Source organism: Cryptomeria japonica, chromosome 8 (assembly GCF_030272615.1).
Source record: "Cryptomeria japonica chromosome 8, Sugi_1.0, whole genome shotgun sequence".
In the NCBI taxonomy this organism is placed as follows: Eukaryota; Viridiplantae; Streptophyta; class Pinopsida; order Cupressales; family Cupressaceae; genus Cryptomeria; species Cryptomeria japonica.
The window spans coordinates 178219030-178228816 of record NC_081412.1 but is presented as its reverse complement, the minus strand read 5'-3'; the positions used below and the strand labels follow the sequence as shown (position 1 = coordinate 178228816).

At 37.4% G+C, this 9787-nt stretch overlaps 1 protein-coding gene across 3 annotated transcripts; it reads right to left on the bottom strand.

Annotated features, from left to right (window-relative positions):
* Positions 1-7242: 7242 nt before the first annotated feature.
* LOC131048435 (glucuronoxylan 4-O-methyltransferase 1) lies at positions 7243-9140 on the bottom strand. 3 transcript variants are annotated; one of them, XM_057982390.2, is made up of 2 exons: positions 9009-9140; positions 7243-8781 (listed from the first exon to the last, which is right to left on the bottom strand). In XM_057982390.2, exon 2 carries the CDS (start codon positions 8752-8754, stop codon positions 7909-7911), a length of 846 nt encoding a protein of 281 aa, XP_057838373.1. In that variant the 5' UTR covers positions 8755-8781; positions 9009-9140; the 3' UTR covers positions 7243-7908. The 3 variants fall into 3 exon arrangements, with proteins under 3 accessions (XP_057838373.1, XP_059066068.1, XP_059066069.1); XM_059210085.1 differs by having other exon boundaries at positions 7243-7681; positions 7901-9046; XM_059210086.1 differs by having other exon boundaries at positions 7243-7681; positions 7908-9046.
* Between the last annotated feature and the right edge of the window lie 647 nt (positions 9141-9787).

The window sequence follows — 9787 nt, the reverse complement described above, 5'->3', positions numbered from 1 at the left end:
GTTTATCACAAAATGCTACTTTTATCTAAATGCATATGGCTATCTATCCCAATAACACTCACTATTCATCACAAAGTGTTGCTTTTATCCTAGTGGTACTCCCTGTTCATCACAAAGTACTACGTGTTTTGCACTCCCTGTTCATCACAAAGTGCTCCTCACATTTGCACTCCCTGTTCATCATAAAGTGCTGCTCTCACAATTTTAGTACTCCCTGTTCATCACAAAGTACTCTATCTTGGTACTCACTGTTCATCACAAAGTGCCTTGATCTATCCTAGTCTTCCCTCGAGGACCTGCTTGAGTGTATCATCTCAGCAACTTATCCAATTGACAGCGTATGTTCATCACAGAACTACCGATTTGACCTGGAAGACGAAAGTTTGCATTTTTCCAACATAAACGCACTTTTTTGACACAAACGTGCTTACAGACTGCACAGACGCGTCTGAACAACACAGACACGCCTGTATGACACAGGCGTGCCTATGCTATGCACATACGCGCCTGCGAACATAGACGCGCCTGGCACCAATGCAGACGTGCCTAAGCGTTTTTGGATTTTTTTGTATCCTATTCCTAGATGCATTTATTGCTTTATCTACTATACATTAATGACAAAATTAAATGCGTCGAAGTACGAGGAGGTTTTGTGGTACTTACCGACTCTCCTGCCTCTGTTGGCCTCTGGAATCGGCGAACGCGGTCGAATCTATGAACGAAAGCCATCGCTGCTGACTGCTGCTGCTCTATTTTCGCTCGGCACTCTGTTCTCTTGGATGTGTGGATGACAATGAGGATGTCTTTTCCCTCGGAAGTACGAGGAGGTTTTGTGGTACTTACCAACTCTCTTGCCTCTGCTGGCCTCTGGAATCGGCGAACGCGGTCGAATCTATGAACGAAAGCCATCGCTGCTGACTGCTGCTGCTCTATTTTCGCTCTGCACTCTGTTCTCTTGGATGTGTGGATGACAATGAGGATGTCTTTTCTCCCATGGTCTATCTTATAGCCTAGCCCTCGCCTTAGCCCTCGTTTCCCGAGTCAGTCTTCTTTGTCCCGTGACTTTGTCACTTTATCCGATCAGTCCATTATATCCCATCTTTCTTATCGAGAGATTGTCTGCAATCTTTTTAGACATTTTCATCCAATCTCTCGAGGGGGCATATCATTCCCATCTTGGGGCAACTCTGTATCAGTTCATCTTATCTTCTTTGAAACAACGCGACAAGCCGCATTGTCTCAAAGAGGGGCAAAATGTAGACACCCAAAATTGTCATGTCTAATTATCTAAGCCTAATTCTTCTATTAATTAAATAAATCTTTATTTATTTAATTAATTCATTTATCCTCTTCTAGCCTTATTTCTCATTTGAATAAATACATTTATTTATTTAAATTATCCTTTTCCTAAATTAAATAAATATTTTATTTATTTAATTGATCTCATTTCTTCTATTAATTAAATAAATCTTTATTTATTTAATTAATTCATTAACCTTTTCTACCCATGACACATGTCATTCATCTCTTAATTTCTACACTACCTACCTCTTTCATTATTTTATTATTTCTTCTACCTACCCTCTAATCATAGCCAGCCTCCTTTTTACACCTCTCAATCTTATCCTTCCATTTCATATAGTGTCTTCTATTTAAGGAGATGCTTCCTTCATTATCAAACCCTAACTACTTGATCAATTGACTACATTATGATCCTACTTGCAACCACATTCCGTTCTTTGTTGAGCTCTTGTGCACATAAAATCTGAGAGCAAATATATCAAGCAAGATCAATAGAGATAGGAAGAATGGAGATCAAAACCCTATTGGACATGTGATGGTATAATCTTTGTGATTTCATTTGATTTGCATTGTTGATCTGATTTATGAAAACCAGATTACAATACCTAGTGTGATACTTGCGGTATTGTAGATTTCAACACAAAAAAAATGACAACAAGAAGATTGCAAACCAAAAACTGTCTCCATTCTATTCAAAATTGGAGTTTATACAAGTCGAATGTATCCCAAGGGTCACACAAATCCCTTGGAATTTGAAATGAAGAGTCATCATAATGTTTATTACAATTAAACTATTAAAACTATCAAAATTATCAAAAAACTAAATATAAAATTTCAGTCCACTTTGAGAAGGCATAACTTTCTCATCCTAGCTCCAAATTACAAACCGTTTGATGCGTTGGAAAGGTATTCAAATAATCTAGAACCAAATTTTGGAAACACACCATATTTGTTGAAAAATGCACCGAAGACCCTCAAAATTGCAATTTACTAAAACATATAAAATTTTGGAAAAATTAGATTTCAATATTTTCCCAATTTAATCCTGATCATTCCTCCCCCCTTAAGAGGCAATGGGCCCCATTGCACTAATCTGCTGCAACAGATGAGGAAATTGTTCTTCAATTTGTTCCTTAGTAAGCCACTTGCTTTGATGAGAATGTTGACCAGCTCGAACCACCCGATACAAAGGGATTTTCTAATTTCTCAAAGTCTTTAAAATGGCTTCAGTAACATGGTCACACTGGACTGGAGCAGTAGTAGAGGGGTTTAACTCTGCAGCTTGAATGTATTCAGTAGCTTGGGAGATATCCAATAAAGGAGGAAAATAGGGTCTCAACAACTCCACATTGAAAACTGGATGCAGTCCCAAAAAGGATGGCAAATTAAGTTCAAAAGCATTCTCACCAACTTGTTTGACAATAGTGTATGGTCCATAACGAAGAGGTCGAAGCTTCCTATTTGGTCCATGCAGGCGCTCTTTCTGAAAATGTAACCATACCTTGTCACCAACCTGAAACTGATGGGGAGTTCTATGTTTATCATGTCTTTCCTTATACTTCTGATTACTCTGCTCCAATATCTCATAAACTTGTTGTTGTAGGTGTCTAATGTTATCAATGAATTTTTCTGCTTTATCTACCTCCTTGTCACCATTCAATGGACTACTAAACTGTAGAGATGGTATTGCTACATCCATAGGTGTCAATGGCTGGTACCCAAGAGAAACCTCAAATGGACTGTGCCCTGTAGTACTATAGAGTGCACGGTTGTAGCTATGTTGCACATAGAGTAAGCTTTCATCCCACGTGTGAGGATGTTTTGAATGATACATCCGTAAAATATGAATAATCATTTGATTCACCACTTCTGTCTGCCCATCTGTTTGGGGATGGAATGTTGTGGACTTTGTCAGTTTCGTGTCCATTTTAGCCCATAGTGCAGACCAAAATTTGCTGATGAACCTGCTATCCCTATCAGAAATAATAGTTTTTGGCAAACCAAAATGAACCCACACATGTTCAAAAAATAGCTTGGCAGTATCTTCTGCAGAAATCATCTTTTTACATGCCACCATGATAGCCATTTTAGAAAACCTATCTACCACAACATATACACAATCATGCCCCCGCCTGGTAGTTGGAAGCCCAGACATAAAATCCATTGAAATAGACTACCATGGCTTATCAGGAATAGGTAATGGTAAGTATAGGCCCAACTTACGGTTTGCTGGTTTTGCAATCGCACGGGCTGCACAAGCTTGTATATGTGAAATGACATCTTGCTTCATTTTTGGCCAATAGAAATACTTTTGAAGGATAGCAATAGTCTTACCAATACCAAAATGTCCTGCAACACGACTATAGTGAGCTTCCCATAACATTTTCTTCCGTTCTTCGGTGGGTACACATATGTGACCATTATGGCAAAGAAACCCATCCTGCAAGTGAAAATCAGAGACAGATTTTCCTTCTACCAAATTACTATAGATGTTAGCAAAATCAGGGTCAGTACTATATAGTTGTTCCCAAGTGGATGATTGATGACCGCATGAATCCAACACTATTGTCAAACCTACAATTGGAGGCCTACTCAAACAATCTGCCACCTTGTTACTGCTTCCTTTTTTATGATGAATGTTGAGGTGAAATTGTTGTAAATAGACTGACCACCGTTGATGTCTATCATTCTGTAGCTTTCCTTGTGTTTGCAAGAATTGGAGTGGTTTATGGTCTGTATGTATAACAGTTTCTTTTCCCAGTATATAGTGTTTCCATTGTTTGCAAGCCTGAACAATGGCATACAACTCCTTATCATAGGTGGGATACTTACGTACTGTATCAGAAAAAGTTTCACTGTGATAGGCAATAGGATGCCCATTTTGTGTGAGTACCGCACCAAGAGCATAATCTGATGCATCTGTTTCTATCTCAAATGCTTGGTGTAGATCTGGAAGGACCAATACTGGTGCTGAACATAGTCTTTTCTTTAACTCCTCAAATGCTTGTTGTTGTGCCTCTGTCCACTGAAATTTTGCTTGTGCTCCACCCCTGAGTGATTGATTAAGAGGCCATGATATGTGTGAGAAACCAAACACAAATCTACGATAGAAGTTGGCTAAGCCCAAGAAGCTGCGAAGCTCTGTGAAATTTTTAGGGGATGGCCAATCTTGAATTATTTGAATCTTTGCTGGATCAACATGAACACCCTCATCATCAATGATATACCCTAAGTATTGAATACTCTGCATACCAAAAGAACACTTCTCAATGTTGGCATAAAGTTTGTGTTTTTGTAGAGTTGAAAGAACTTGTTCAACATGCTGCAAATGCTCAGACCAAGTTCTGCTAAAGATGAGTATGTCATCCAAATAAACAACTACAAAGGAATCAATGAATGGTCTAAGCACATCATTCATCAATCTCATAAATGTGGCTGGGGCATTTGTTAGGCCAAAAGGCATGACCAACCATTCAAACAAACCTTCCTTAGATTTAAATGCAGTCTTCCACACATCTGCTGGATCAATTGGGACTTGGTGGTATCCAGACTTCAAGTCAACTTTTGTAAAGAATTTAGCCCCCCTAAGTTGGTCCAACAAATCATCAATTCGAGGGATTGGGTATCTATTTTTAACAGAGATTTTGTTTAATGCTCTATAATCAATACAAAGCCTCCATGTCCCATCTTTCTTTTTAGCAAGGACAATTAGACTTCCACAAGGTGAAGCACTTGGACGAATGTGTCCTTTCTGAATCAACTCCTGAATTTGTCTCTTAATCTCATTATTTTCCAAAACTGACCTCCTATATATTGGCTCATGTGGTAGCGGTGTGCCTGGAATTAAATCAATAGAGTGCTTGACTTGACAGTGTGTTGGTACTCCCACTAGTGGTGTAAACACACTGTGATATTCTTTCAAAATTTTATCTATTTGATTTTGTTGATTCTCTGTTACCTTAGCATGTGTATTAAGAACAACTGACTTTGTTTGTTCAGGGCGAATCATGAGTACAATAAAAGCTCCAGTTTGAGCAATCAAGCGTTTACATTGTTTAGCACTAATTAAAGATGTAGTTTGTGTTGGACATACCTTTGGTATTCGGTACCTCTTCTCACCAAGCTTGATTGTAACACTACGTGGCCTTGACTCATACGCCCCATGCCTCTGATACATGTATGGCTGCCCCAGCAAGACATCACATACATCCAATGGTGCTACATCACATATCACTTCATCCTTGAAAGGCTTGATTGAATATGGCAAATGACATTGTTGATTGATTTGAATATCTTGTCCCTCATTCACCCATCCCATAGAGTATGGTTGTGGGTGTCTTGTCACTTTCAAATTTAATCTTTTGACTGTCTCCCTAGAGATCAAATTCTTTTGACTCCCACTGTCAACAATAAAATGTAGAGGCTTTCCATCAACCCACATCTGTGAATGAAAAAGTCTCTCTTCATCTTCACAGGGAAATACTTTAGCAGTTCCAACTACGGCATATGGGTTTGCTTCTATGATGGAATCATTCTCCTCTTTCTTAGAATTATCTATTGGTGACGATTCAGGTTCAGCTTCCTCCCCTCGTATTTCTGTCATCAAATTTTTAATACTTCGACAATCCTTTGTATTATGGGTTGGGGACCTATGCATCTCACACCACATGCCTGTGTCTGTCTTTTTAGTAGACCACCATGAGTTCTTGGGTGAATTTGAATGAGGTTCCTTGGTCACCTGTTTCCCTGCAAATTTATTGCCACCTTCAGCCCTTGGCTTGTTGTTTGCAAAGTAGTCCCTCTTCCCTCTTTGCTTGGATTTTTCTTCAATTTTTGTAGCATATTTATAGGCAGTTGCTTAGGTAATCTTCATATGTTATGGTGGATCTTTGTTGTTGTTAGGCTAGGGTTTGGTGGTTGAATTCATTTAGCCTTTCAATTTTGTTATTATTGTGATCCATTTTCACCATAAACAGATAGCATTAGTTGTCTCATTTTGAGGTCATTAGCTCATATAAAATAGTGATTCACATCTAATCATTTAGGCTTCAAGGATTTTCATTTTCATTTTGCATTAGCTTTGTGTTTCGATTAGCACATGGATGAACACATTGGTCTTAACAAGTAATTGATCAAAGTTTATTTCCATTAATATCTTCTTCACTGTAATTTATAGTTTCTTAACTAGCATATTGCTCTTAAGGTTTGACAAGAGTCAATATCAAAGTGTCATTATGAAATTCTTTATTGAATACAAATGTAGGCTATAAGTTAAAAAAATTCTTAATTGATCTCTAGTTGTAAAATGATAAAACTTAGCATCGATGTTTTTAGTGGCAAACTATTGGGTCAATTTTGTGCCAATAAAGTTGAGGCTTTGTTTACAACCTATTTGTGTCATTTGTGTTTACTTTTCCCTTGGGATCAAAAGGGAATGCCCTCACAAGCCTTGGAAAGCTTAAGATGTAGAGAAGTTGTACTTGCTTTTGTTAGCTCAAATTCTTTATGATTTGATTATATAGCCCACCTAGTCATTTAACTCAACAAATTACCCTAGGTTAAGCTTTTAGTGTGCATATATTAGGAATAGTTTGGAGTACCAACAAATCAATTCAAACAAAAACAAACAAAACCATAGTTTGAGAGGAGCTCAATGTTTACCTTATAAGATCAACGCCAATTGCAAGGATTAAAAATTTCAAATAGTTGAGAAATTGAGAACAAAAACTTAAAATTTTAATTCTTTAGCAAAGCACAACATTGATATTCTTTATGATTCTAACTTTCAACTTGTAATTATATGTATTGGTTTGTACTTGATCATTTATCATTTTTTAACATGTAACTTGTCACCAAGGGTTTTGAAGAGATGTTCATATTATGATTATTGAATTTATTGATTTGCATATATATATATATATATATATATATATATATATATATATATATATATATAAGCTCAAATTAGATGACCTTCATTGCATTACATGAAAGTTTTATTTCTCATAGAGTTCAAAAAATAACTTCCTTAAAACTCTTCAAAGAAAAATACATACACAACCTCAAGGGAGGCAAAAGATCAACATGGAAGGCTAAGAGCTCCTTCATTACAAAGCATAGAAGCTCAATCCCTCCTAACTCAACTAAAAAAATCCAAGAAGGACATGTAGCCTCCAACTCTTATAGAGAAAGCCTCTATGGAGAGGGCTAAAAGCGGACACTTTGAGCCTCTTCATTGGACAGCATACAAATTCATCTTGTAGGAAAACAAGAAAGATTGAAATTCATAATTAAATTTGGGCGCATATTTATATAAACTACATTTAAGATCATGATACCTTAAACAATAGATGATAAGGTCCCCCATTTGTGCCTTCACCTATATTTAAGATCACACACCTAAAACAATAGATGATAAGGTCCCTCATTTGTGTCTTCACCTACATTCAAGATCACACACCTAAAATGAAAGATGATAAAATCCCTCATTTATGATTTCATCTCCATTTAAAATCACGACACCTAAAACAAAAGATGATTAAATCCCCCATTTGTGACTTCACCAATATACAAGAAAAGTCTGCCTCCTACCTCCTACCTCACACCTCACTGCTTAGAGCAGAATGTGATAGCCCCGGCTTTAGCAGGGATATTGAAATGCCAAAGCTTTCCTTCAGCAGCCACCAGATTCTCCTGGCAAAGAAAAGCCTTGGAATAAATATCCTCCACGGTTCGAGCCACGTCGTGGACAAACACATCAGTATTCCCGCTCGATTGTCTGTTCAAAGCCATAACAGCCGAGCTATAAATAGCCTGCATTCGCCCAGGTGCCTCAGGAAAATATCCTCTAGGAGCATCGATCATGATGAGATCCCACTCTGTACCATAAATGTGTGGAGGCAGGTTCTTCAGAGCGAGCTTATTGCAGCTGGAGAGCTCCAGATCGCCCTGCCAGGGCGCGCATTCGGGCGCGGATTGCGCGTATTTGAGAAGATCATAGGCCTCTGTAACCATTGTAGGGTATTGGACGTAGTGAGATTCGAGCTCGGGGTGAATGCTCCGCATTTTGCCGATCCAGGACTCGTCTTCTTCGAGAAAGACCGTTTTGCCGCCATGATTTAGGGCGCTCCACATCAGGCTGTCGTAGCCCAGGCCGAAGACCAGCATGTTGCAGGGGCCTCTATTTTGCAGAACTTTTGCCGTGATTTTGATTTCTGCGGGGGTTTGCTGTGGGGTTATGTTTGAGGATGCGTAATGGACGAGGGCTTTTGCTACTGGAAGTGGCAGTTTTGAAGGGTTTTTGCAGCACTGGGATTCGATCCTGGGATGTAGGGGCTTGTATTTGGATTTTGTGTAGGCTGTTATGCTGAGGGAAAGGAGTAAGGCAAAGCCTAGAAAGAGGGCTACTACGAGTACTCTTAGCTTCAGCATTTGTTTGGTCTTGATGCCCATTTTCTTGGAAAAAGATTTTAATATTGCCTATAAGATCAAACAATTTTTGAGATTAGAAGTCTCAATTCAAAACAACAATCTTCAAGATTAAATGTCGCAATACAATACAATACAACAATCTTTAAGACTAAATGTCACAATACAATACAACAATCTTAATCACAATACAACAATCTTTGAAACTAAAAGTTGCAATGCAATAGAACAATAATTGAAACTAAAAGCCAACAAGTACTTCACCCTATCACACCTACAAGATAAAAGCAAACAAGAAACTGTAGGCCATGAGAAGGGCCTTGTTGAGGTGCTAACTTTATATTGCAAGAAAGGGCTTGTTGCTTAAGTTCAATATAAGCATCTTATTGGTTACAACCACTTGCTCATATTTAGTTGGTATTATCGTTATTCTATTCTGGCCATATTCGATATAAGCTTGGTATTGGATAGAAACTTCTTCCATTACTCTATTTTGATTAAATTTTAAGGAATATGACTTATGATGATGACTTCTCACTTGCTCAACCTCCTCCTCATTCATTTTAAAATGGATAAAGTTGTTGGTCTTGTACTTTAGTAGTTTGGTGGGTAGAGGGTCACGATTGATTTGCAATTTGGGTTAATTTTAGTGATGGTGTGATATGGAGTAATTTATGGTTAAACAAAAAAGATTATTATGATGTTTTATTTATAATTTTGAGCTGATTTTTTTATTGAATCATGAATGTAAAGAAAGAGATATGAAAAGTTATTATATTTTTTAAATTTTTAGTTGATTTAAAAAATAAAGTTATTCAATTGGTTTTAGTTAATAGTTAGTAAGTATAAATGTAATTGTAGATTGTTAAATTTAATTTTTGCATGGATATATATTCATAAATGTGAAGTGGTAATGGTGGTGGATTTCTTTCGGAAATTGTTGTTAGTGTTAAGGAAGACGAGTTTTATGGTATAAGCAATGATATTTGTATGTTTCCTTTGTTTCTTATAGTCACATTAGTCTTAGTATTTGTTGTGACATTTTGGTCATACTTTC

Excerpts from the sequence above, each read along its gene's own strand:
- LOC131048435 (XM_057982390.2), bottom strand. The coding sequence starts at position 8,754 with ATGGGCATCAAGACCAAACAAATGCTGAAGCTAAGAGTACTCGTAGTA.